The sequence below is a fragment of the Spinacia oleracea genome, chromosome 4 (genome assembly GCF_020520425.1).
Source record: "Spinacia oleracea cultivar Varoflay chromosome 4, BTI_SOV_V1, whole genome shotgun sequence".
Taxonomy (NCBI): domain Eukaryota; kingdom Viridiplantae; phylum Streptophyta; class Magnoliopsida; order Caryophyllales; family Amaranthaceae; genus Spinacia; species Spinacia oleracea.
Window position 1 is genome coordinate 175,542,447 of NC_079490.1, and position 26,945 is coordinate 175,569,391.

Here is a 26,945-nt window from a genome sequence, read left to right on the forward strand (position 1 = left end):
GCCTTTGGAGGACCTACCTCCCGGAAAAAACGATATTAGGATGCAAATGGGTTTATCTAATTAAATTCAAGGATGATGCCTCTGTTGAACGTCTAAAGGGGCGTCTATTTGTGTTTGGTAATCTTCAAATTGGAGGTATTGATTTCAATGAGATATTTTCTTCAGTGGCTAAGATGGTGACAATAAGAATGTTTTTAGAAGATGCGGTTGCTCGAAATTGGAAACTCCCTCAAATGGGCATTCACAATGCTTTTCTTCATGGCGATCTTGAAGAAGAAGTATACATGAAACTTCCTCCATGTTTCAATTCTCCTTATCCAGATAAGGTATGTCGCCTCAGAAAGTCATTATATGGTCTTCGTCAAGCACCCCAACAATGGTTTGCTAAACTCTTTACGGCTTTGAAGCATTTTCGGTTCAAGCAATCATATGCAGATTATTGATTATTTTGTTATACGAAGGGTGCAGTCTGATTGCATGTTCTTGTATATGTTGATGATTTAATTATAGCAGGATCATCTGATGATGAAATATTAAAGTTCAAGTATTATCTTAGTACATTCTTTCATATGAAAGATCTTAGGGCTCTAAAGTATTTTCTTGGTCTTGAAGTTGCTCGAGGCAATGAGGGTTTATAAATGAAAATATACTATAGATATTATTAGTGAAACAGGTTTGTTGAATTGGGATCTAAGCCAGCGCGCTGCCACTCATATGGAACAAAATCACCAACTAGCTCGATGTGAGGGGGAGTTATTTTCTGAGCCGGAGAAGTATAGACGACTCGTTGGTCGTTTGATTTACTTGACAATTACTCGTCCGGAATTGGGTTTATTCCGTACATATTTTGGCCCAATTTATGGGCGCACCGAAGATTGATCATTGGGAAGCCTCCGTACGAGTCCTCATGTATCTAAAGGGTTGTCCGGGTCAAGGAATTCTTTTGCGAAAAGATTTTAATTTTCTTATATATGGGTTTTGTGACAGTGATTGGGCGAGTTGTCCCATGACTCGATTTTCGTTGGCGGGTTACTTTGTATTGCTTGGCTCTTCCACAATTTCTTGGAAGACTAAGAAACAACCAACTGTGTCTCGCTCTTCTAATGAAGCAGGGTATCGCTCGATGGCTACTACTACGTGTGAACTAAAATGGTTAGATTCGGTCCTTTTCTGCTTAGGTGTTCGACATGATCGTCCGATGAGGTTGTATTGTGATAGTCAGGCTGCATTACAAATCGCGGTGAATCCCATTTTTCATGAACGAACAAAGCATATTGAGATGGATTGTAACTTTGTACGAGATGGGATATTATCTGGGAATATTGTGACATCCCACAATCGTACGGGGAATCAATGGGCGGATATTTTTACCAAGGCTCTTAATTGGTAAACCATAGTTTATGACACTACTTCGCAAGTTGGGAATTCGAGATCATCACGCTCCACCTTGAGGGGGAGTATTAGAAGGAGGTTACTATTACTAACTATTGTATTAACATTGTAATTAGTGCCATTTAGTTCCTTATGTTACTAGCTAGTATTATTGCCATTTAGTTAAATGTTACTAGTATTATTGTCATTAGTTTCCACAGGTTACTAGTCTCCTAATAGCTTGTATAAATATCAATGAAATACAAAGACTACAACTTCTCAAATACTCTCCATTGTTTTATCATCAAACAAAAAAAAACATTTAACTTTGTTTTCGTTGGATTAATTTCCGATTTCCGCAAAATTTCTTGGTTCAACCGAATTTCTGGAAAATTTGTTTGAGCTTTACTATTTGGCACTCTTCCTAATCCTATAACTTTTTGTTTACCGGATGGAACTTACAAGTATGTGAAAGAATTAGGGAGTATTATTTTGAATAATGGTTTGATTCTAAAAGATGTGATGCTAATTGAAGACTTTAAATACAATTTACTTTTGGTGGGGAAGTTTATTGAACACAACAAGTTGTTTGTGACTTTCAATAATATTGAATGTGCTTTCTAGGACCATATTACTAATGAATGTCGCGAAGTGGGAAAGAAAGTTGGTCAGTTTTACTATCTAAAGATCTCAGATACTTCTGATTCTGTACATGCATACTTGAATAAGTGCTCATGGTAGGAAAACTAATATTGCTATAGTTTGTTCTAATTCTACAAATAACTAGATTGTGAATATAGTGAAGAAATATGTTGATTTTCATGTTGTTCATATTAGAATAGGTCATGCTTCTCTTTCTAGAATGCATCATATTGATGTATGCAATTGTGAAGGAATGTATTATTTTGGTTTTGATATTTGCTACAATTCCAAATTTCATAAACTACCCTTCCCTAGAAGTGACACTAGAGCTGAAAATGTTTTACCCTGTACGTTCCGAATCCATGATGATGGAAGTTTGAGGTACAAAGGCAGGTGGTGCGTGCCTCAGAAGTGTGGAGAGTTGAAGGAGAAATTAATGAGAGAAGGGCATAATACGCCATATTCTGTGCACCCGGGTGGTGACAAGTTTTATAAGGACTTAGGTCTATTGGTGGCCAAGAATGAAGAACGAAGTGGCTGAATTTGTGGCTAGATGTCTGACTTGTCAGAAGGTCAAGATAGATCACATGAGACCTCGAGGAAAGGTCCAACCTTTAGAGATTCCAAGCTGGAAATGGGACTGTGTTTCTATGGACTTCGTCACTTGCTTGCCTAAGTCAAAGACCGGAAATGATACAATTTGGGTTGTGGTAGATAGGTTGACTAAGTCAGCAGTGTTTATACAAATGAAGGAAACCTGGAAAATGGAACAACTTGCTAAGGCTTACATTAAGAATGTTGTGAGGTTACATGGAGTTCCTAAGGATATCGTATCAGATAGGGATTCAAGGTTTCTTTCGAATTTCTGGAAAAGTGAGAAGAGCTTTGGTACGACATTGAAAATGAGTACAACCTTCCACCCAGCCACAGATGGACAAACTGAGAGAACCATCCAAACCCTTGAGGGCATGCTTCGGGCATGCGTCATTGATTTCCAAGGAAGTTGGGAAGATAGCCTATATTTGATTGAGTTTTCATATAACAATAGCTATCATGCTAGTATTGGAATGGCACCATTTGAGGCTTTGTATGGACGAAAATGTAGAAGTCCCCTCTGTTGGAATGACATTAGTGAAACCGTAGTGTTGGGACCTCAAATGATAGAGGACACCATGAACCAAATCCGAACCATCCAATCCAAGATTCAAACGGCGCAGGATCGCCAAAAGAGTTATGCAGACTTGAAACGTAGGGATGAAGAGTTCAATATAGGTGACAAGGTGTTGCTCAAAGTGTCACCAATGGAAGGTGTCATGAGATTTGGAAAGAAAGGGAAGTTAAGCCCTAAGTACATAGGCCCATATGAAATCTTAGAAAGAATTGGAAAGGTAGCTAATAGACTAGCCTTGCCTATGGACTTGCATAGAGTGCATAATGTGTTCCACATATCTCAGTTAAGGAAATATATCCCGGACAAATCGCATGTGTTGCAACCGGAGACCATAAAATTAGACCAAAGTTTAACCTTTGAGGAAAGACCTGTCAAAATCCTTGATAGCAAAGTGCGTAGTACACGTACTAAAGATGTGAAAATTGTCAAAGTGTTGTGGTCTAATCAAGAATCTGAGGAAGCAACTTGGGAAGCAGAGGACGAAATGAGAAAGAAATATCCCGAGCTTTTTCCCGAGGTTAGTTGAGTTACGGGGTCGTAACTCGTGTCTTTTAAGGGGGGTAGAGTGCGGTAGAATTTCGCGCTTTTTACCTTGTTTTCCCCTATCTTATGCTCAATTTAGTGCTTTCTGTTGAATTTGCACTTATTATTGTCCTGTTTAATCATGTAAAGAGTACAACAACTTAAAATTTTTGCAAGTGAACGCATTAAAAGTCTCATAAAGTCTCAAGTTTGAGTTAAATTTTTGATTTTCGAACCCAATTCAAGTTTCGGGACGAAACTTCTTTTAAGGAGGATAGACTGTAATACCTCGTATTTTTATAATATTTATAAATATATTTTATTATATTTATAAAGCATTTTACGATTTTTGAATTTATTTCTCATTTAAATATTATTTAAATGTATTTTAATTAATTAGAACATTTATTATTTTAATTAATTACGAAAAGAATTTAATTTTCGAGTCGGGAAATTTAATGGGTCGCAAGTAAATTTTAAAGGTTCGGGTTTTAAATGAAAAGTCCAGTTCGTTTTATTAAACGAGCACAATCAAAAGAATTTAATTCAAGTCCTAAGCTAGCCCAATCATTTAATTCACTAAGCCCAATTCTATTTTCCTAAGCCTAGCCCATTGAAAATAGGGAGCCTATCCATCATTGAATGAACCCCTAAAATTCATAAACCCTCTTTTGCTTTTCTTGCCCCTCACTCCAACTCCCTCTCCTCTCTCGTCCGCACGCCCGCACGGCCATCGTGCCCTCGTGCTCGTGCCCCCTCCTCTTGTTGCGTCGTTGTTGTGTGGTTGTCGCTGCTGCTCGGCCTCACGCCCCAGCGCGCGCCCTGCTCTCCCTCTCTCGCCCACTCCCTCTTGCTCGCAGGCCGCAGTGCGCACTCGTCGTGCCTTGCGCTGCTGCTGTGTCGCTGTTGTTGCTACGTCTCTCGCGCACCCCAGCCTTACTCTCTCGCCCCTCCTTCGCGCACAAGCGCCCTGCCCTGCTGCCTTGTCCCGCGCGCGAGCCTAGCGTGCCCTGCTGCCTTGTCCCGCGCGCCTGCCCTGCTCGTCGCCCCTCAATCCCGCGCGCACACACGGACGTGTGTGTGTGTGTGTTGTTCGTGTTCGTTTTCAATTCTTTTTCGCCCAATCACTCTAATTCGTGATTGTTCCATGCTATAGGCCGGATTGGTATAATTATCTTCTTCCTTGCCTATTCTATTTAAATTCCGTATTTTAAATTATAATATTATTATTGTTTTGGATGATTAAAATGCTGGGAATCGGTTGTGAACACCATGCTTTGAGGATTTACGTGTTGTGATTCATTATGCTTGTTTTAATTATTAAAGTATGAATTTTCAGATTTGTTTATTTAATAAAGGATTGATTTTTATGACGATAAATTGGTTTTATTGGGATTTTCAAGTTAGGGTTTTAACCTAGACCTAATGAGTCAATTGATTAGCATAATTAGGTGATGATTTTAATTATGATAATCAAGGCTTAAAGTGTTGATTTTTATTGATTTAAAGGCGGAAAAAGTATGTTTTCGCACTAGGGATTGGTTTTGCAAATTGAGACGATTATATTATTGAAAAACGATTGAATTCTAAAGTTTAAATGAGGTTTTAGATTTTATAAAGTTGCTGGAAATTTAATGAACATGGAAATAATTTAAGTTTCATTATTTTGATGATAGGAGGTGATTTCTAAGTAAGTGCTCGTTATTGCAAAGTGGCCCCTACGCTTAGGTATTCAAGGTACGTACAAGTCTAGGGCGACCTCACTATTTGTCAAGGACATTACATGATTGTTGATGATGTGAATTATATTATGTGGATTCATATTTGCTTTGGTGAACGATCATGTGGATTAATATTATTGGAATTATTGAATTGTTGATTGAACAAGCATGTTGGGATTATTATGAGTATGGGTTTCATTCTCAATCATGTTGTTCAATATTTATGCATGTATGGTTTGTTTCACATACAAGGGATGGATTATTTATTTGTATGCTATTGTACGGGATGTCTAGCATACTTTGAGCCAATTATTCGTACTTCGTTGTACTATTTATTTTACCACATGTGAAGGGTTAGCTCACGTAAGCCACCGCACATGTAGGGTTCAGTTGGGAATATTTTGTATGAAATGAATTAGGATTTGTCGTGCAAGGGCACAACCCTCATGTTAATGGGCATGATGTGGAATCTCGATCACTTTCGTGAGGAGGAACATGGTAGTAATTTCACAAGTTTCTTGCTTTGTTGATCACAAGTCCTAAGGCATTAAAATGAGATTATTTTGGTTGACATTTATTAATTGTATGTGTGTACGTTGTTGAGTCTTGAGTTCACCTTTAATAAAATATTAATAAACGTAAAGTGCAACCAGAACAAGCTTCAAAACTCTTGGAACGTATATACCTTGAGTATGAACAATGGGGGGAGTCTTGCCGGAAAGCTCGTACTCCTAATAATGATACAAGACGTTGTTTCATTCATATTATGCGCAGGAATTCCGTGGGTATGGCCCGACACTCGGTATGGCCTGATTTTATTATTTATTATTTGGTGTATGGTTGGCTCCCATCACCTTTCCTTTATGGAATATTCTTTTGGCCCGTTCGAAGCTTTTTCTAATTAAATTGTGAGTCAAGAGTCGAGTCAAGAGTCGGGTCTTGTATTCATGATTGGTTTATTAATTATTATATGGCTTTTGCATGTTGAGTAGTACTTAGTGAGTGATGCATGTTTTTAGTTTTGTTTCACTCTATTCTTGTAAGTACTCAGCTTTTCCTGACTACGTGCGTTGTGTTTTTGGTCATTGCATTTGCCTTAATGACCCTATGATGATCTATCATTTGCACTTGCATTGATGGGGAGTAGAATAATATAGGAGGTTGGTAGATCGAAATCATGTGGCTTGGGATGATCGAGAGAGTTGCATGCTTTCGTATTTTGAACTATTTAATTATGCTTTAATTATGTTTGAAATTGTTGAACTTTTTATACTTTGGTTTTTGGGCCGTCATGGTTCCAAATTGTAGGAGGTCTCGATATTTCATTCATTTTGTTTTCAAAAGTTAGTTGACATTAATTTCCGCTGCGTAATTCTGGTACTAGCCTTAACCGTTATCACGGTGGCGGTAATACTTTAGTAATTCCTTTATTTTAAGTTGGAAAATGGTTTTATAAAAGCAAGGAATTATTAGGGTGTTACACATTGCTCCAGCTAGCTGTTCCGATCACTTGATCTCACTGAATTAATTGTTCGCAATTAATCTGAACATTGGTATTAGACTTAATGCACCTTGGGTGAAAGACATATTTCCTTCAATAGTTACTATTATACAAGATATAATAACTATAAATATTATTGATGGTCATTTAGTCACAGAGTTGCATACATATTTGGTGTGACAATAATATAGTAACTCTATCACTAAAAATATAGAATTACATCAAAAACATGCACAGAACATAATAAATTAACATAGTAACTATTTAAAAAATATAGTAACTATTTCAAACATATAGTAGTTTAGCAACTGGAGAATTTGTAGGCCCAATTTTTTTTCCAAATTCTTGCATCCATTTGTAGAAGAGCACAAACTTTTGGATTATAGTCACATAATCATGAAATTTATAGTCAAGTATAGTTGATAAATCAATATAACATACAATAAGCAACTGCTATAGTTAAAATCGCATAGAAACTCTAAAAATCACATAGTACCTCTTTAAACTATAAAATTACTGTATAACTCATATAGTTACTATTTAAAATCGTAAGTCATTGATAGAATTCACGAAGTGAAAACGATATTTCGGCAAAACACAAACATCAATTTATCCAAAACAACAAATATTTTCAATCTTAAATAAAAAATAGACTTACAATGCTTTAAAAAACAACGAACCGATATGTGATCTCTCAAAATTCTTGCAATGATTTGTAGACGAGCGCAAATTATTCGATTCGGTTTCGGTAACGACGAACCTCCTTCTTCATCTACTACTTCCTCCATTTTTTCCTCATCTAATAGATCCAATTACGAGAATTGTAAGATAATTACGAATAAAATCGAACAAAATTGAACAAACCCTAGAAATTTGGGCAAAAATCTGAAAATCAGAGAGAGAAATGAACAAAATGCAGATATGAAATTTTGTAAAATATATATTTTTCAAAAAACATATATAAAGTGGGCTAGATAAATATCGCATAGAAACTCTACAAAACATATAGTAACTCTTTAAAACACATAGTTATTGTAATACGCATATAATTACTATTTAAAATCATGAAATAACTATCACGTGACAGTTACACATGTTGCCAACGAAATTACTTCATTGCCCTGGTCCACGCTAACTACCTGGACCACATTTCTTATCTTTATTGGTTTCTACATTTGAATCATTATGGATTTACATGTAGAAATAGTTTTGAATCCATCAACATCAAGATCATGTCCAATCCGATCCGTTCCCAAAAAAAAAAAGGAAGTTAAAAGGCGATTGAGGGATTATTGTTGTCCTTCGCTCTAATGTTTTAATTATTTTCAAATTTCCCGCCAGACACCAATTCTCCCTCCAACTTCTACAAAATGAACACTATCAAATCAAGAATACCAAAAACCTTCAATCTTTTCCAGAAATTTGTTTGAGAATCTATCAAGGAGAAACATCAACCATGTCAACTGAGCACCAGGATGACCTCGATCTCCTTCTCTCTCTTCAAGATCGTGTTATTGAAACTCCCCCCTCTTCTCCGTCTCCTTCTCATCCCAGATCCTCCGGTAATTATTCTTTCTCTTACTCAGGTTTTTTTCACCCTTTTATTCTTTTTAATCAACAATATCGATTATTTTTCTTCAATCCAAGGTTTAATTTTCTCCATTTATTTTGGGTATTTAAGATCTACATTACTTTTGCCAAAATATTCACTGAAGCATTTACACAAACACCTGGCAGGCATTACTGATTTGGGGTTTATTTACATTAATCTTTATCTGGGTACCTCTTAATTGAGTTTAATTTAGCAGGCCATCAATCAGACGATGATGAAGTGCGACGGCCAAGTGGAAATGTTGACTTGTCCGCCTTCAAGGATGCTGTTGAGGATTGTATGGATTATGATGTTGAAGCAGCTAAGAAAGCTCTTAAATCGAATCGTTCAAAGAATCCAACTGATCCCGATATTGAAAAGTTTTCCGGTCTACGAATCCGGTATACTTTTTCTAGAGTGCCCCCTTCAAGTAATTTAATTTAGTTTTTGATTAATTGTGGACCATTTCAGAAAATATTGACCCTTTTTGGTGGGGATGATGCAGGAATCAAGTAATTTCGTCACAAGAGCTGAGTAACCAGTTTTCGGATATTCGCTTTGTTAGACTGTCTACCATAAAGTAATCCCTGTAACTAGAGAGGGTGCTTGAGTATTAGGCTTCAGTGTGTCTGAAAAAGCTGCTAACTTTTGAGTTTTAATATGTTGGTGTTAACAGGAATGTGATAAGAGGGGACACTCTATCAGGTAGTTGGGCAACTGTTGGTGTTCTAACCGAAAAGGGAAGTCCAAAGACAAGCTCTACTGGGAAGAGTTATTGCATATGGAAGATTGGGTGTTTGGATGGGCAACTCGTAACTGTTTTCTTGTTTGGTGATGCTTACAAGCAGCACAGCAAAGAGACAGCTTCAACAGTTTTTGCCTTCTTCAATGCGAGTGTTCGCAAAGATTCTTCTGTAAGAAACTGTCATTTTCTAATGGAGCAGCTTCTGATATTGTTAGATTTTGGTGGTTTTTGAGTTTGTTTAAACCGTCATGTATTTACAGGGTCCGGGTTTCCAATTGAGCGTTTTTAATACAAATCAAATCTTGAAGATTGGTACTTCTGTCGATTATGGAGTTTGCAAAGGAAGGAGGAAAGATGGTCTACCTTGTACAATGGTAGTAAATAAGTATGTTGCCCCTGTGACAGCAATGACTTAAGTGTGTTGTTTCTTAGCTGCTTTTTGTTATGTTATATATGGATGGTCTATATTCTATAGTCTATGAGCTATATTGGATGGTTTAAGTGAATGCTGCAAATTGGCATGATATTCTAGCTCAATGATCATGGTCTGAATAATCGATAATGGTTTATACCAAGTAATTTTTTTAATGGATGCTGCAGTGTTAGGAGTTCAGTAGTTCATTACTTACTTTTTTTTTGTCAATAATGAAGGTTAGATTTGGAAGATTTAATATTTTCCCCTTGCCTCAGCCTAAATAATTTTTATGACTTACTTGTTTATAGTTCCACCTAAAAAAAATTATAGCTTGTGCTACTCCTTGAGTTATATGCATGGTTTCATACTCTCCTAACAGGTTAACAGATTGATTGTCTATGCAACGAGTTTCCATATAATTGGGTGCTTCAAATGTAGGGGCAGTAGGAATATCTAACTTCATGTTTTCTAAATGAAATTACAAGGCCTCACAATTATCTCCAGTCACCATTATGGCTTTGATACTCTGATTCTGATAAGCACGAGAGTAGAATTTTTGATGACGAAGAAATCTTTGTCTTCAATTTGTATGTTGTGTGATCATTTCCTTCTGAATCTCTTATAGAAAACAACTTGTAAACCTGCTGCACTCCACTCTTTTGTCTTGCTATTTACATGATGTGATTAAATTTCGTTAATCGAGCAGTGGCTTAAGTTTCACTGCTATGTTTTTGATATTCTGTTAATTAGCATACATAAGTCTGAACAAAAACTTGTGCTTCTTCTCTGATTTCAGACGCCTTGGAATATACTGCAGCTTCCATAGAGTGGTAAATATGAGTTGTCAATATGGACTTTGAACTAAATTATTTAATAACAATATAAAATTACTTCATATTATTAATATCATGGAACTCTTCATGCAGAAAACTTCAGAAAAATATACTGTTCAACGTGGTGAGCTCAAAGGAGGGTAAGTTTTTCCTGCTCATTTAGTGATATGAGCTATATTTCTTACTTATATTATGTGCTAATTAATTGTTTCTTCTTCTTTATAGGAATCTAAGAACAGCTTTCAGGAATTCACGTCAACCAGAAGGAGTTTATATGATTGATCCTATGGCAGACCAAACGAATAGAGGAAAGTTTAAAAAGACTTCAAAGGTGTTATCTGTTGAAGGATTAAAGAAAGCCCTGAGGTATTAAAGTCGGCCAAATTGCATCTAGTTCTTTAATAGTTTTTTTTCTTTTCATCATCATACTATAATAAACATATATTTTCTGAACTAAAACATGCTGCTATTTGCTTAATTTCACTCTGCCTCATCATCTAAGGAAACCAAGCTCAGTTGGTTAGAGCTTCCATCCCGGTCCTGGTGATCTTGGGGATCGATTCTCATCCCCGCCCTTGTGGCTCATTCGCACCACAAAAAACATCATCTAAGGAAACCATAGGTGATAGACGGGGATGTTAAAAACACTTGCTTAACGAGTAATTGCAGTTTAATATTAGTTATATGCTTGTGTGAAAGAGCTACTTCTTATTTCTCTTTAATTGAATAGCAATGCAGGTCATGTGACAACAAACTCACACTCCCAAGGGATACGTTTTCTCAATGAAATCACAGGTTTTGTAATCTTCCTCAACCTTCACTCATTTTGGAAATCTGCATGTTTATTGCTTTTTCTCTTCATTTGTTTGATTTTCTCTTGCACTTGCAGTCAGTATGAGCGCAAAAACAGCAAAAAATGAATATGCTCAGAAAAACCAAGCGAAGAGTGGCTCAACAAAAAGGTATTGAAGGAAACATTTAATACGAAGTATAAATAAACTAGATTAGGTCCCTTTCATGCACGGATATTCTAAAACTATTTGACTAATTTTTTAGAATATATTTGACTGAAATAGAAACAATTTAACTAAAGTATTACCAAAAATCATTTTTAGCAAATTATTATTATGTTTCATATATAATATTTCCGTAATCTATAAATAAATTTATTTTTTTCCACACATAATAAATTAAAAAGATAGAAACTAAAATATAAAAATAAAGTAGAGAATTTTAAGAGATTTTTTTTTTCGACAGGAAAAATTTGCATCAGTAAATGACACTTGACACTCCTAGTGTATGTTTTAGTATAATGTAATAGATTTATTACAGTTTTCTACCGGCTCTTGCGTCTCTTTATATTGCTGACCTATCGGTTTTCCCACTTTCTAGATCGCTATCCACAGCAAATTCAGGCTCATCTGTCACACAAAAAAGTTGGCTACCAGATTCAAAGAGAGTGAGACCGGAGCCAAGGCAAGTTTCAGCTCAGAATGTCAAGGAAACTACAAGTAAGATGATTGAGTTAGATTATGTCAGCTCAGAAGACGATTGTTTTACATTGTAAGTAGTAGAGAAGACTAGCACTATGTACACAAGTTATGGTTGACCTAAGTTTTACTCAACGAAGAGAAATCATAATTCTTTCTTGGCATCTTACATTTCAAAATAGCATTGATGACTTTATTTGATTTATACAGTTTTAATATTTTTGATGCTCTTTATTTTTATTTTTATTTTTTATTTTATTTTTGAAGTACTTTCAACTTTTTAATTTTACATGCTATTTTGAAATGTATTTATTTTACTTATTCATTTATTTTAAACTTTAATTATTTTTTATTAGCTCTTACAATATTTTTTTATATAATATATATATATATATATATATATATATATATATATATATATATATATATATATATATATATATATATTTTCTATCTTACTTTCATTAATTCCATTTTCTCTTCTTTGTTTTTCTTATTATTTCTTGCTCCTTTCTGGTTTGATTGGTGACAATGACGATCTCCTACGACGATTCATGTTAGCCGACCCCAAATTATTTTGGGACTAAGGCTTTTTTGTTGTTATTGTTGCATCTTACTCCGTAGAGTCTAAAGGCTAATAACACCTGAAAGAAGTACTCTGTTGTAGAAATTTGAACTTCAAAAGGAACATTTTGAGATGAATGCTTGAAAATTCGAAGGATTTCTGTGCCATATTTAAGTTACTCATTTCAGTAGTAAACTAGTCTGAACCGTGCTTTGCGTGTCAAGCATGAAGCCTTGAACAAGAGTGAGACTTTAGAAAGATGTAAAGCAAAAGAGTTAGCTAACATTCGTGTTTGCACAAAAGAACAAAACAAATCGATTGTGTGCAAGTAGAGGTGATCAAAATTCGAACCGGAGCTTTAATGCAAAATTTCATGGGCAAATTATAAATTTGGTGCGTGGTTTTCTGGCTTTGTGTTGGGTTGGGCCTGAGTTTTAGCCTAAAAATGCAAAATTTCATGGGCAAATTATAAATTTGGTGCGTGGTTTTCGGGCTTTGTGTTGGGTTGGGCCTGAGTTTTAGCCTAAAAATGCGCATTTGAGATTTCCTAAATTCGCACTTTTTTTAGCCCGAGCTGTGTTATAGTTGATCAGGTCTATGTGCAGTTTTTTAATATCTCGGGCTTTGTCTTGGGTTGGGTATGGGTTTAGCCTAAAAATGTGCATTTGAGATTGCCTAAATTCACAATTTTTTTTTGCTCGGGCTGTGCTATATTTGATCAGGTCTATGTGCAAGTGATTTAAAATTCCGAATTGTATCATCCCAAATTGATGGGTTCGTGTGAGCGCCTAAACACTAACCCGGTCAAGTCTTCCTTGCGAGTTATAAATCAAACCTCCGCCAGGTGGTTGTTTCATGCCTGAAACAAGTCGTTAACTAAACTAGTATATAACATATTAGGGTTCTTTAAAGTCAAGATTCCGCAAACTTTTGTAGTTTGCTTCAAAGAGAAGGTATGTTATATTCATGAGCTACAGCCACAATTCACAAATGTAGTAGTGGTAAGTAATGAATGTAATAATTTGTTGATTAATACTCCATAATAAGCTCCATTATTGATGTTAGTTGTTACTTTCCATCTAACCTTAATGTAGTCTTCAAACTACGTTATACTTAATGTGTGTTTGGTTGACTTTTAAGCATTAGCTATTATTATATCAAGTTGCATAATTTTATTTTGGATAAATGCTAAACGAAATCACATACTACTCCCTCTGTATTTATTTAAGGGATACACTTGCCTTTTCCGGCCGTATTTATTTAAGAGATACACTTGCCATTTTTAGTAACTTATCAATCCCACCATCTAATTAAATAATCTATCTACACCCCATCCCCACCCCTCATCCCCTAAGATGACATGGTCCCCACTTGTTTTACTTATTAAAATATCTACCCAACTCCACTTGTTTTATTACTTTATTTCACTCAATTCTTTTTCTTAATATACGTGCCCGACCAAGTGTATCTCTTAAATAAATACGGAGGGAGTACCATACTACTCCTCTGTCCCATATTTATAGTCATATTTGACAAAAAATACGGATTTTAAGAAAAATGGAATATAGTAAATGGAAAAGTGAAATAAAGTACAAATGATGATTCAATTGCATGAAAAAATGGAATAAAGTACATGGAAAATAGAATATAATATATGGGTGGGTTTTTCAATATATTTTTAATTAATACTATAGTACATGAGAAAGTGGGGACCTTAATAGCCAAAATTAGAAATAGAACTATAATTTTGAGACGCCCTATTTAGAAAATAAGACTATAATTTTGGGACGGAGGAAGTAGTAGTATAGATTAGAAGGTCAGAAGCAATAGTAAATCGTACACACTAAACACTATTCTTTTGGGATTTTTTTTTTATATAAAGTTCAATTCAGTTCAATTCTAACACTATAAACAAGTTTAGTTCAGTATAGTTTAGTTCATTCTGTTCACAATAATGGGGCATACTATATATTTCAAGACTTATATTTCTTAAGATTATGTACAATGAGTTCATTATTAGTGAAACTATGTAAGTACTTAATAGTTTGAATTTCATTAGAGCGATTGGAATTTGGAAGAATAGGGTCACGTACTCACGTCTAGAGTCGTCAAATCGAAATTATGATAGGTCACATATCGGCTATTGGTTTGGATACTACTGAAAAAATTATACACAAAGACTTAATATTTTCTTACATGGTTTAGACTCTGCTCTTTTTTACTTAATTGTAATTTCAGGACATATTTGACAGTTCAGTTAAGTTCAGGAGCATTTAGCTAAGTTCATTTAAATTTAATTCAATTATTAATTATCTATTAATCCGTACTTCATAGTAAATATTCATTATTATTATTTATATTTATATTTATTATTTATATTTATATTTATAGTTATAATTAATTACTTGTATTTATTATTTATTATTTATAATTTATTTCAATTCATTATTATTTATTATTTTATATTTATATTTATTATTTTATATTTATTATTTATTTCAATTCAGTAATATTTAGTTAAGTTAAGTTCAACTCGTTCAGTTTTAAAGGATAGGGCGTTATCGCGTTAATCCACCGTGTTGTGCTTAAATCGACTCAGTTTTTAACCACTTGTCACATTATTCATTTGTGTCCAAAAAACAAGATATCATCCAAAGTTTTTGAAAACAAAAGCAACTACTTCACTTTTATGCTCCCTATTTAGAAATTCAAATTCAAAATTTAGAAATGGGTTTAGTTCAAGTGTTTTTATACCATAATTGGAGTGGGTGGCTTATTGGTGGGTGAGTTGGGTTGGGTCCAAAATTTGAAAGACCTCACAAACAAAAAGCTCATTAAAGAAACCAACTTTTTATTTAATTTTTATTTTGTTTTTATTTTATTATAACAAAAAAGTTGTCGTCTTCTTCTTCAATACTCTACCAATCCCCCTCAACCTTGCACAAAGGCTCCAAACTCCCAAGGTAACAACTCTCTCTTCCTCTCTCCTCAATTGTAACTACTACTGCTACTCTGCTACTTCATTCGCACTTTTCTTCGTCGCCTTTGACCATTTTTCAAGCTTTTCTAAAGTTCGTCGTGATTTGCAGATAAATTAAAGCAAACTACCCTTCAAATTCTAAAGCATTTGGAGGAGGAAGCTTTTTTTTCCCAGAAGGAGCAGGTGCACGACGCCGTTTTGTGATTTTCCGGCGCCATTGAGAGGATGAGCGCTTCTAGGTTCATAAAGTGTGTCACCGTCGGCGATGGCGCCGTCGGGAAAACGTGTATGCTCATCTCTTACACCAGCAACACATTCCCCACTGTGAGTATCCTTCATTTATTGAATTTCTGTTAATTTGCGTTTTGAGCTTTCTGGGTTTCAATTTTCCGAGTTTTTCTTTCATGGGTTCAATTTTTTGGTCTTTTTTTCTTCATGTTTTTTAATTTGTTTTTTAATAATGATTTTCATGGTTATTTTTACCCTTTTCAATTGCAATTTAGCTTTGTTTCTGTTCATTTTCAAGGAGCTTTAATGAATAATATAGGGTCTTCATTTTTCTGAGACAATGATCAAATAAGGCATTGGTAATTTTAGCTGTTAAGATGGTTGAATCATTCTTAATTTCTTATGGTAGTTAATTATTTTGGGCTTCTTTGTTTTCTGGGTTATGCTTTGATCTGCTTGAGGAAAAGGCTTTAGCTCTGGAGAGGTGTGAAGGTGGGTGACTTGTTTGTATGAGGAATGATAAAGTTCTAGCTGGTTAAAACTGAAAATGGAGTATTTTGTTCTTGACTTTGTCTGAAACCCTAAAATAAGTATTGTTTAGCCCTCACACTCAGCTATTTTGTTAGGGTTGTTAGGATTTCTCACCGGAGCTATAGCTTAAAATCGATGTACTCCCTCCGTTCTTGTTTATTAGTCCCTTTTCCGTATGGGATGTTTTTTTTATTAGTCCATTTTAGAATCTTTCCTTGTTTGTTAACAATTATTCCCTTTTTACCCTTATATTACAATTGTAATTCCCGTTTTCGTCCCAAATAAATATGCAAGTGATCCCTTTACTTTCTAATTTAACAACACTAAATACTCCACCTACCCATATTTTCTTAATTTTTCCTCTCTCCTACCCACATGGGTGAGATTCTTTAGAGATTCACATGCAAGGTGTCATTTTTGTGTATTGTTCAATATTCCAGAAGGGACTAATAAACAAGAACGGTGTGAGGATCGTTTGTTGGAGTTTAGTTGCTGATTGTTACTTGTTTTTTTGCGTTGGCGCTGATAAAATATTGGTGATTGACATAAAGTTCCATGTGGCTGATGATAAAGATCCTTGGTTTCTTATGCATATACACAATGTTGGAGATAGGCAATTGACAAATTTAGGTCACGATAACTTTCTTATGGTGCACAATGCTGGTTATTAGTAGACTTGTGTTTTTTATTTATTTTTTATTTTTGTTTTTATTTTTATTTTTATTTTTAATTTCAAGTCATCTGTTACATCAAGACTTAAGAGATAGATAATCTGATATAGAGGATTACCTTCAATTAAGCTTCAACTTGACCCTTGCAGTCTTTTTTAAAGCGCGTTGGTAAAATAGCTGCTTGGAACCAAGTCTTCCTTAATTTGAAACTCCTTAGTAATATTCCAAATACATTTTCCTTGACGGAGTCTCTTTCCGGATATGGCTCCCTTTGAGCAAAAGCTGAGCATCAAAGTGAAATTTCTAAGGCTCTTGAAAATTTGAAACAAGAACACTAATACATGTTACTTTTACCAGGATGTAATAACCCTTGCACAGTAGCCCAATTGGCCATTTGCATGTTTCCAATGTATGCATGCTGAAGAGTTGCAGTAGCTCTTTTAGTTTTTCTTTTTACTTGGGTAGTGGTGTGGTGTAGGTTGGAAAGTACAACCAGGTAGATAATACTGCTGATGATGAATCTAGAGATTCCTTAATTGAGACTTCTTAGTAATATTCCGAATACATTTTCCTTGAGGGAGTCTCTTTCAGGATATGGCTCTCTTTGAGAAAAAGCTGAGCACCAAAGTGAAAGCACCAAGTCTCTTAAAAATTTGTAACAGTAGAACTAATACATTTTACTTTTACCAGGATGCAAATAACCCTTGCATGGTAGTCAAATTGGGCATTTGTGTGTTTCCAATGCATGCATACGGAGGAGTTGCAGTAGCTCTTTTAGTTTTTCTTTTTACTTGGGTAGTGGTGTGGTGTGGTGTAGGCTGGAAGTACAATCAGGTAGATAATGTTGCTGATCACGAATTTAGAGATGGGCTCTTCGTGGAGGTAGCACAACCCCTCCTCCCCCATGTATAGGTTATGTGTTCTATCTTGCCCTTTCTAAGTGGCCCTAGTGAGTGTACTCTCTATTTTTCTCAAGGAGTAAGTTCAAATATACACACAGATTATGTGTTTGTATTTCCTCTGCTCTGTACACACGAGAAACCACTTGCCAAAATTTTGAAGTACCTTTTCTACTGTTGTTGGTTTTACAGTATAATGTTTTCGGCGTCAAGTAGAAGCTGTCTTATTTGTCCCAAAGATTCTTTATGGCTATGAAAGGAAATAAATGTAATTAACATTTGTTTTTTTTTTCCTCATTTGAACAGGATTATGTGCCAACAGTGTTTGACAATTTTAGTGCTAATGTGGTAGTGGATGGAAGTACAGTTAATCTAGGACTGTGGGATACTGCAGGTATGTTCGTTCTTCTGTCTCTCCATATTTGAAGACTGTTTGGTGAATATGTTCTGATCTTTGGTCTAATTTATGACAGGTCAAGAAGATTACAATAGACTGAGGCCATTGAGCTACCGTGGGGCTGATGTATTTCTTCTTGCATTTTCTCTTATCAGCAAAGCCAGTTATGAAAATGTTTCGAAAAAAGTAAGCTATTTAATCAATAGTATTTGTAAGATTATACTTCAGTATTCAGAGTGCATCCTCTTATTTTTGTCTTCTTATGTCTATTTATATTTCAGTGGATTCCAGAATTGAGGCATTATGCTCCCGGTGTGCCAATTATTCTCGTTGGAACAAAGCTGGGTATAGTTCTATACTTCTTTACCTCGTCTGCAGATTATAAATATGTTTCTGATACAATTATACTACCTATTTCTTTATCATTGAGGTGTGCATGCTTCTATATATTTTATCCACAATAACAACAGTAAATGTGGTCATATTGGTTGACTGGTATCACCAAGATTTGAACTGATAAAAATCCCTAGCACCCAATTGGACCTGACTTGTTTGTATAAACTTGAGAAGAGTTGGAAATATTTCCTGTTGAGGATTGTAAAAGAAATAGTCGGAGATTGGAAATTGCGGAGAATTTATCTTTTGGAATCTCTTTCTTGAATGCCATTTGAATTATTGTCTAAAGTTTATCGTCTGAACCGAAACTATACCAATGGAAACCCTTTTTTCAGCTAATTAGTTCTTTTGGTAGCAATGGAAATCCTCTAACCTGGACGAAAAAAATGCTTGGTTTGTAACCTTGAATGTTTGTTTACAATTTGAAATTTTGAACATCGAAGAATAAATGTGAAAACTCTTGGAACTTTTCGTTAAAGAAAAGCTCTTTTTTCTGGATCATAACGGACTTATACGGATCATTACAACTTTGCAAGAACTGTCTGTCAACGTATATTTAAGTTTCTTGGAGAGGAATGTATATTTCTTTAGGACGACAACTGTGGAAGGAGGGAAATGTCAAGTCTTGATAGAAGTTGAAGTTTTCTTGCTTGACTTCCAAAGACAATCTTAACTGTCGTACGCAATTGTTTGATCCAACAATTTGGGGATCTCCCGTCTCTTACCTTGAGCATGAACACCTAGAATGGTAGATGTCTAATTTGAGGTCCTCCTTTATCTCTGTTGCTTTTAGCTTTTCAACTTAGTTTTTCTCACCTCCATGTTTCCCTTGGCACATGACCTATGGTTGATGGTGTTTCACATTGATTTGGTTGAAACATAGAGAAAATGATTTTGGATCCAAATTTCCCTTGTATGCTAGACTTTGAAGGATATACGTTAGGCCTATGAGATCTTTATGAGTAGTGACTAGTGAGGAACTGTCTTGAGAATGAGGGAGAAATTTCACATGGCTACTCAATGGCCATACTACCGTAGTCTTGATATATGGCACTTGGGGACAGTTTGTTGTTGTTTACAGGATGTCGAAGTCTCGTGGGTTTTGGTTGATTTTCCTTGGATTGCTCTAAAACTATATTGCTTATCTTGACATCATACCCTTAATGGCTGGATTGATAATTCATGCTAAGAGGACTACTTTGAGGCTTGTGATCTATGTTACTCGGCCTCGGCTAAATGTGTCCGATATGGGTGTGTATCAAAGTATCCAACACGACCATTTGATGTTGCAGCGAGAGGCATAGCCTCTAGGGCAAATATGAATTAGTTGGTTTTAAGAAAGTTGTTTGGGCTTTGAGATGATCACATTCGATCTTTGGGAGATCTATTTAGACTTGGATAATATCTTTTGTATGTATTTTAGGATGGGCTTTAATGTTGAGGAACTTTGTTGGTTTTTGGTGGGCTAAGTTCCGTTCTACTTCCCCGTAAATGTTAGAGGAAGTAGTATCTTAATTTCACTATGTATGAACAATGATGTAAGTTAACTTTTATATAATATAATCTCCGTAGTTTGCATTAAAGAGAACACGACCATTTGATGAAAATTTACAAGATTTTGGTCCAAAGTGAAGAGTTTGAGTGTCGTATCCACGTCCAAATGTGGAGTACAAACATAAGCATTTGAGGTAAAATGTAGAGTCGGAGGCACGTAGCTTGCGATCGTTGTGTGTCCATTACTCCATAATCCATATGGCCACCTAGACATGAAAGATGACCAGCCTAGCAGGCATTGTTTTATAGGATATAGATCACCCTAGGGATTGAAACGCCCATAGCATGAATTGTTGGTATGAAATGGTGGGAATCATTTTAAGGTCAATTGACAAGTTTTATATGATGTTAGAATAGAGGTCTATTGTCCTAGTAAAGCCTCTATACCACATGCTTGGGAGGCAGCGAAAACTTAAACAAAGAACCTTGGGAAGTTTTCTAGGTACCATAGGATCTCCCAGGGTTGTGTATGGGACTAGGGGGGTAGGGTTCAAAGTTCAAACTAGTCTTATCTTGTGTTTGGTGGAAACTAGGGTCCAGGAGTAGAACCTCCTACCCATCATCTAAAGGCCACCGATATGGCGCAAGTATGAGGTCGATTGATCGTGGAGAAAGCAGTATATTATGGTTGAGATATTGATTCTAGTACTTCTAGGCATCTAAAGAAAGACCGGAAAAGAAATTGGAGATGTCTTCTTCTTCGACAAGTGTTCTCCTTACATAGTGTAAATTAATTAATTTATTCTCAAATAAAGAGAATGAAATAGAAAGTGTAAGGAAGTTGTGCAAACATTATGTCAGCATGTGGCATATATCTTTGTGGAAGCTCATAATCATGTTGATTTATGGAGTTTATTTAGCCAATGATGGATCGTTGGCATGTAGCCAGGCCAAATGTCGATGTTTGTCTTCCTTTATATTGAGAATCAAATGTGCATAGATGGTTTATTCAGTACTCCTTTCGTTTTGAAATAAGTGACACACTTCCTTCTTTTGGTCGTTTCATAATAATGACACACTTAGTTGAAAGGACCCGCCATTATTAAGATGTATTTACCTCATCTAGTATGACCCATTTACTTCCTCCACCCTCACATGTCTCATTTTCTAATGATTCAACTAACTTTTCTTTACATAAAACAATTCACTTTATGGTTCCCACTCGATAGTTTCTTATGTGCCCAAAGGAGCATGTCAGTTATTCTGAAACAGTGGGAGTAATTACACATATTCATTCCTTATACTTAGAATGATGGCCTTTGATGATATCAACTCAGAGAAAAGAAGTTATAACGTGTGATTTTGATTAGTTTGAAGTTGTATGGACCCTTGAGTTGCCTTGACGTTCCTTCTCATCTACGTAGTATATGCCTTTCCTAGTAATTCCTATGAACATGATATTATCTTTATAGCTTGAGTAGGCTTGACAAAGCCTTATGGCTTGGTTATGAAATTGGTGACTTTGAATTTGCAAGTCATCTTTGAAGCAAGGGGAAAGTTGTTACAAGAGTACTGCCAAATGCCAAAGCAACCTATCTGCTATGAGCAATTTAACAATACTATTTTACCTTCCGAGTGCTTTTCTGGGTCGGTTGCTCAAAATCTTTGTTCTCCACATTGTCCCTGCAATAGAACGAAGTTTTTTTGGGAGATAATGAGAAATGAATGAAAATTTGAATATGTTATAGCTGTTGCGTAAAGCAAAAAGGATAGATATGTCCTTGGGAGAATTGAAGAATGGCTGAAAATGTTCCATGGTGAAATTATCTGATGTGGAAACTTGGGAGTGGAGGAACATGGGAGCTCAATTTTCACATTCTGCTTTGCCCGGTCTGCGATAGTCAAAGTGGGAATACCTCTGCAATTAAATGTTATTTGGCTGATTTGGAGTGCCTTTGTGTCGAGTGATTTGGAGCAAGAGACGGGAAAAAAGTGAGCTTTGTTCTCTAATGTGCACACACCATGATCCTCCAGAAAAATCCAGTTGCTTTGTGACGCAACTTTGCAGCAAGGATCAATACTTGATTCCGCAAAACATTTTGTTCCATTCCCTCTTTATTATTCGTTTTTGGGATGATCCTAGTATATTATTCTCTGATAAACATGGAATAAGAGTTTTAGATTGTACAGTTGTAACTTTGGGGTGGTAGTAACTAGTAAGCAATGTCACAACTGGGATGCAGATTGTTATATTCATTTCTCCTTTTTGGGTGGGGTGGAGTTTTAATGCTGCTTAATCAGAGTCATTTGAGTGTTGCACTAGTATTTTCAACTTAATAGACTGTCAGTAAATAGTATTTTCAACTTAATAGATTGTCAGTCAATAGGTTACAAGAATGGCACTAGGCACGCTATGATTTTTGAGTGTGCGATAGAAAGGGCAGGGTCGATTCTCAAAGATAAAAAAATTTAGACTCTTAATGGTGACACACTAGTTTTTAACTTAGTGACACCAGGCAGAAGCATGCTAAAGCATCTTGCATTCTTGCCAGTAAATTTATAGGGAAGGAGTGTTTCCCCAAAATTCACTTGCTATATTATCTGTGTGGCCTTTTCGTTGCTTCGGTCCTTCTAATGCATCCAAACTTGGTTGTTTTCTTGACTTGCAGATCTTCGAGATGATAAGCAATTTTTTCTAGACCATCCTGGTGCAGTGCCTATCACAACAGCCCAGGTAAATAAATAATGTCTACAAACACTAGATCAAGTCTTTAGTTGTCAGTTATCCGACTTTTTATAACCAAAGGGTCTCCCTATATTTCTGTTTTTAAAGGGAGAAGAGCTGAAAAAGCAGATTGGAGCAGCTGCTTATATTGAGTGTAGTGCAAAAACACAGCAGGTAAAAATTCACACTTGGATAATTTGTGTGTAGTTCTGGACTTGATTTCTTACTACATCCTTGTTTTGGTTCTTAGAACATAAAGGCTGTGTTCGATGCTGCGATCAAAGTGGTACTCCAGCCACCTAAGCAGAAGAAGAGAAAGAAGAGAAAGTCTCAGAAAGGTTGTTCAATACTATAACAAGGTGAAGGGAGATATTGGCTTCAGAAGTCCATTCAGCAGTTCTGTTGCATTTTCCTGCAAATTAGATAGTGGGATGTTCTATAGATGCTAATAGTTTGTGACTGACAGAACACTGAGGGGCTCTCGCTCTTAGTAGCTTCAGGTGGTGGATTGGTTTATTTCAACATTGTTGTGATATGTATATCATTATTCCCGCTATGTTTCTAAACCAAGGAGAGAAAAGTTGTGTGTAAAATTTGTTTGTTTCATGAGCATGTAGTATTACAAGTTATTTGTAAACGAAGCTCTAAGAGGCTTATACATAAACTACTGCATTCGGTTGTATTATATGTTAATTTGTAACTTGAAGTAAAGCCTCTGTAGTATGTTACTATGACTTGGGTGCTCGTGTCAGGTTCGGGTTATGCCCAATTCTCCAGTTAAGACTTGGGATTTTTTTAATTAATAATTAATCCCCATTTTTTGGTTAAAAATGATCCATATATGTGGATGATCTGAGAGTGAAATGAAACATAGCTTATTTATGGAATTCTTTCTGCGTGTCTGACATGGATATACTTACTATGAAATATTACTCCATGTTTTTGGTCTTAAATTGAAGGGTTAAAGTGTATCCGTACTGAAGGTAATATGAGAGTTTGAGCAACATGAGCTCTCACGGCGTCTTCTTTTCTGCATCTGACTGGTGAAGTCCCTGTCGAGCCATTATTCCTTCCATTCATGGAAGTTGCAGATGAAATTTTGTCAAGGGTGAAGGGCCAAAGATAACAAAATCCTTTTAAATTGGCTACCTAAAGAGATCTGATGCTTCAGTCCCATGTCCAATAATTTGTCCAAGATTCTTCTAGGATTAGAGCAGCCATACTTGTTTATTCGTCAACACTACATTTTAGCTTTTGGAGTACTAAAGCTATCAATTCTTAGTTTCAGATTGGTTTTTCTTATTTACAATAATTTTTTCAATATGCATTTAACAATGTCACAAAAGCTACTTTTGTCCAACATGTAATCAACATCGCGTTAGCATCATTTCATATTTATCTCTTACTCAACTTTTTTTTTTTACGGAGTATCAATATAAATTTAAAAGATGTGGTATTAAACTTTTACTTGGTTGGATTCTTTCCTTGTTCCTTTCTTTTTCTGGAATTTGTTCTATGCCCACTTTCAATAGTGTAAACACAAGCATTGACGCTTTTCTTTCCATGATCACATTTCTCATATAAACTTGTAATAATACCATCCAGAAGTATTTGTATGTTAGTTTCTTACATCTTTTATTTGTGTCAGAAAACTCAGCATGGCATCTAGAAGAATTTTGAAGGAGCTCAAGGAGCTGGAAAGAGATCCACCTAGTTCTTGCAGTGCAGGTAAAAGCATTAAAATATATATGAGACTGCAAATTTGTTTATGTTTTAACTAGTGTTCAATCTGTTCATTCGTTAATTATTTATTTTCGCTGCTGAAAACTGATTTAATTGTGATATATAGGTCCAATAGCAGAAGATATGTTCCATTGGCAAGCAACAATTTATGGTCCAAATGATAGTCCTTATTCAGGAGGTGTTTTCCTTGTCAACATCCATTTTCCACCTGATTACCCCTTTAAGCCTCCTAAGGTAACTAGTAGTAAGTTATATTAGTATTTCAGACATTTTTTGGTATTTTTGGAAATCAAATATACTGATGTAAAATAATGGTGATGATGGACCCTTAATCCTTTATGGTTGGTTATATGCAGGTGGCCTTCAAGACCAAGGTTTTCCACCCAAACATTAATAGCAATGGGAGTATTTGCCTTGATATACTCAAGGAGCAATGGAGCCCTGCACTCACCATATCCAAGGTCATAACTAATTTTCTGACAATTTACTCTGATACTTACATTGGGACTTGAGTACTCGTGTTAGACACGGGGATAATTGTCTACTATCTGACCAGCTTAATTTTGTATTATTTGGCTTAACTTTATTTAAACGATTAAGCTGGATACGAGTACAAGTTTATGTTTACTGAGAATTAGCGTTGATAATTGTGAGGGGTTGATGTTTATGTAGGTTCTGCTGTCAATCTGTTCCCTTCTGACAGATGCAAATCCAGATGATCCATTGGTTCCAGAGTCTGCTCACTTGTACAAGACTGATCGAAATGCATACGAATCCATGGCTCGTAACTGGACTCACAAGTATGCTATGGTCTGAGCCTTGACATTATTCTCACTATCTCAAGGTTTATAATTAAAGTATTATCGTCTTTTCTATTTGCTTATATTGAAAGCTAATTATATATATGTATGTAACTCATTTGGGGTACATAATTATTGGAGGCAACAAAAACACCATTTAGCCAAAAGTTCATCAATAAAATTGTTTATTATTTGTCAGTCTCAAATGAAGAGGAAACTAATTCTTTGGCACACCTTTAGTTATGTGAGTAGAAAATTGTGCGGATCAAACTTGATATTTAATCACTTTCCCTACAAAAGATGTGAAGCTCTCCTTTGCTCCAGACGCCTTCAGCATGAAAGTTCATACAATCTTCAACCAAAAGTTTTGTTCAGAAGTTTATGTTATTCACTCCATTTTTGAATAAAATTAAACTCAAAGTTCAATCTTGATAAATTAAGAGGATAGTATACAAAGATTGCCCGAGTAACAAATACTAATTCCTTTTCAATTTATTACAGTAGAATTAATTTAGATCAGCTCATAATAGTTGTAATTTGAGAGAAATAACAAATAATAATAAAATAAAATAAAATGTCTGGTTTAACTGTTAAGTAAGTGTCACGTGGTATGATAAGAGACGAGCTGTTCTCAATTGTTTTCACATCGATATGCTCCCCCCGTCCCGTGTTACTTGTTACACTCTCCTTTTTTGTCTGTCCCATATTACTTGATACATTTCTAAATTAGGAATGGCCCCACAATTATTAATCTTCCCACTAAAAAAAAGTTTGGTCATCACACTTTCTCGATCAATTAAAAAAAAAACTCCACTAGCTCCTATCACATATACTTTTCAAATAAAATAACAATTGATACCAAATAACCACTTATTACCTAAAATTTTGTGCAAAGATAAGTGTAACGAGAACAATGAGAGACGGAGGGAGTAATTATGTTGGTTGATTGGTACTTTAAATTGACGAGTTTACTATTATCACACACTAATCTATCAATCTTACTTCACAGTTAGAAAGATCTAAGTTTTCATCTTTTAATTATTTAACAAGCATGCAAATATATGTTAGATCAGATGTCAGATATAGCAAAAGTTGTACGTAGTACTAACAAAAGTAATTAAATTTAGAATTGAATTGCAATTAGTACGTCGTTAATGCTACATATGGTGTGCTTGTGTCAAAGACATATCACCGGCCAAATTAAAGCACAATGTGACTTTGTGTGATTGGATGTCCTTATTTTGGATGGGAATTCATTATCATGTCCTTACAAGTTACAACTATCAAAAACTGACACTGTAAGACATGGGATCTGCAAAATCAGAATTAAAAGAAGAAATATGGGCTGAAATGCTGAATATTTGATGGGTGTATGCAAAATTGCAATGTGTTAAAGAATATTATTTTAGAAGTAAAATTCTCCCCGATTATGATACCCCCAAGATTTAACACAACTATCCTCTGAAATGTGCACTCAACTAAGGAGGGTCATGAAACTCATAATTACGATCCAA

General features: G+C 35.3%; 3 protein-coding genes across 5 annotated transcripts; all 3 read left to right on the top strand.

Moving 5' to 3' along the window:
- Positions 1-8,184: 8,184 nt before the first annotated feature.
- Positions 8,185-12,166, top strand: LOC110799922 (uncharacterized). 2 transcript variants are annotated; one of them, XM_056827069.1, is made up of 11 exons: positions 8,185-8,490; positions 8,734-8,920; positions 9,025-9,099; positions 9,196-9,433; positions 9,525-9,649; positions 10,476-10,509; positions 10,606-10,652; positions 10,738-10,878; positions 11,243-11,307; positions 11,402-11,474; positions 11,905-12,166. In XM_056827069.1, the coding sequence occupies exons 1-11, from the start codon at positions 8,385-8,387 to the stop codon at positions 12,077-12,079; spliced, it is 1,266 nt and encodes a 421-aa protein (XP_056683047.1). In that variant the 5' UTR covers positions 8,185-8,384; the 3' UTR covers positions 12,080-12,166. The 2 variants fall into 2 exon arrangements, with proteins under 2 accessions (XP_056683047.1, XP_021860887.2); XM_022005195.2 differs by having other exon boundaries at positions 8,192-8,490; positions 8,737-8,920.
- Positions 12,167-15,374: 3,208 nt separating this feature from the next.
- Positions 15,375-23,599, top strand: LOC110799923 (rac-like GTP-binding protein 5). Its single transcript, XM_022005197.2, has 8 exons — positions 15,375-15,530; positions 15,657-15,871; positions 18,183-18,270; positions 18,350-18,459; positions 18,555-18,618; positions 22,833-22,897; positions 22,997-23,062; positions 23,139-23,599. Exons 2-8 carry the CDS (start codon positions 15,773-15,775, stop codon positions 23,241-23,243), a joined length of 597 nt encoding a protein of 198 aa, XP_021860889.1. The 5' UTR covers positions 15,375-15,530; positions 15,657-15,772; the 3' UTR covers positions 23,244-23,599.
- Positions 23,600-24,207: 608 nt separating this feature from the next.
- On the top strand, positions 24,208-25,629 carry LOC110799927 (SUMO-conjugating enzyme UBC9). 2 transcript variants are annotated; one of them, XM_056842987.1, is made up of 5 exons: positions 24,208-24,251; positions 24,537-24,616; positions 24,738-24,865; positions 24,988-25,092; positions 25,304-25,629. In XM_056842987.1, the coding sequence occupies exons 1-5, from the start codon at positions 24,211-24,213 to the stop codon at positions 25,445-25,447; spliced, it is 498 nt and encodes a 165-aa protein (XP_056698965.1). In that variant the 5' UTR covers positions 24,208-24,210; the 3' UTR covers positions 25,448-25,629. The 2 variants fall into 2 exon arrangements, with proteins under 2 accessions (XP_056698965.1, XP_021860899.1); XM_022005207.2 differs by lacking the exon at positions 24,208-24,251 and adding an exon at positions 24,354-24,421.
- Positions 25,630-26,945: the final 1,316 nt, after the last annotated feature.

Bases quoted from the DNA above. Each gene is read 5' to 3' on its own strand.
- LOC110799922 (XM_056827069.1), top strand. From the start codon at position 8,385: ATGTCAACTGAGCACCAGGATGACCTCGATCTCCTTCTCTCTCTTCAA. The intron at 9,434-9,524 runs GTAAGAAACTGT...ATGTATTTACAG, and splicing joins GTGTTCGCAAAGATTCTTCT to GGTCCGGGTTTCCAATTGAG. The intron at 9,650-10,475 runs GTATGTTGCCCC...CTCTGATTTCAG, and splicing joins TGTACAATGGTAGTAAATAA to ACGCCTTGGAATATACTGCA.
- LOC110799923 (XM_022005197.2), top strand. From the start codon at position 15,773: ATGAGCGCTTCTAGGTTCATAAAGTGTGTCACCGTCGGCGATGGCGCC. The intron at 22,898-22,996 runs GTAAATAAATAA...CTGTTTTTAAAG, and splicing joins TGCCTATCACAACAGCCCAG to GGAGAAGAGCTGAAAAAGCA. The intron at 23,063-23,138 runs GTAAAAATTCAC...TTTGGTTCTTAG, and splicing joins GTAGTGCAAAAACACAGCAG to AACATAAAGGCTGTGTTCGA.
- LOC110799927 (XM_056842987.1), top strand. From the start codon at position 24,211: ATGCATTTAACAATGTCACAAAAGCTACTTTTGTCCAACAT. The intron at 24,252-24,536 runs GTAATCAACATC...TATTTGTGTCAG, and splicing joins AAGCTACTTTTGTCCAACAT to AAAACTCAGCATGGCATCTA. The intron at 24,617-24,737 runs GTAAAAGCATTA...TGTGATATATAG, and splicing joins ACCTAGTTCTTGCAGTGCAG to GTCCAATAGCAGAAGATATG.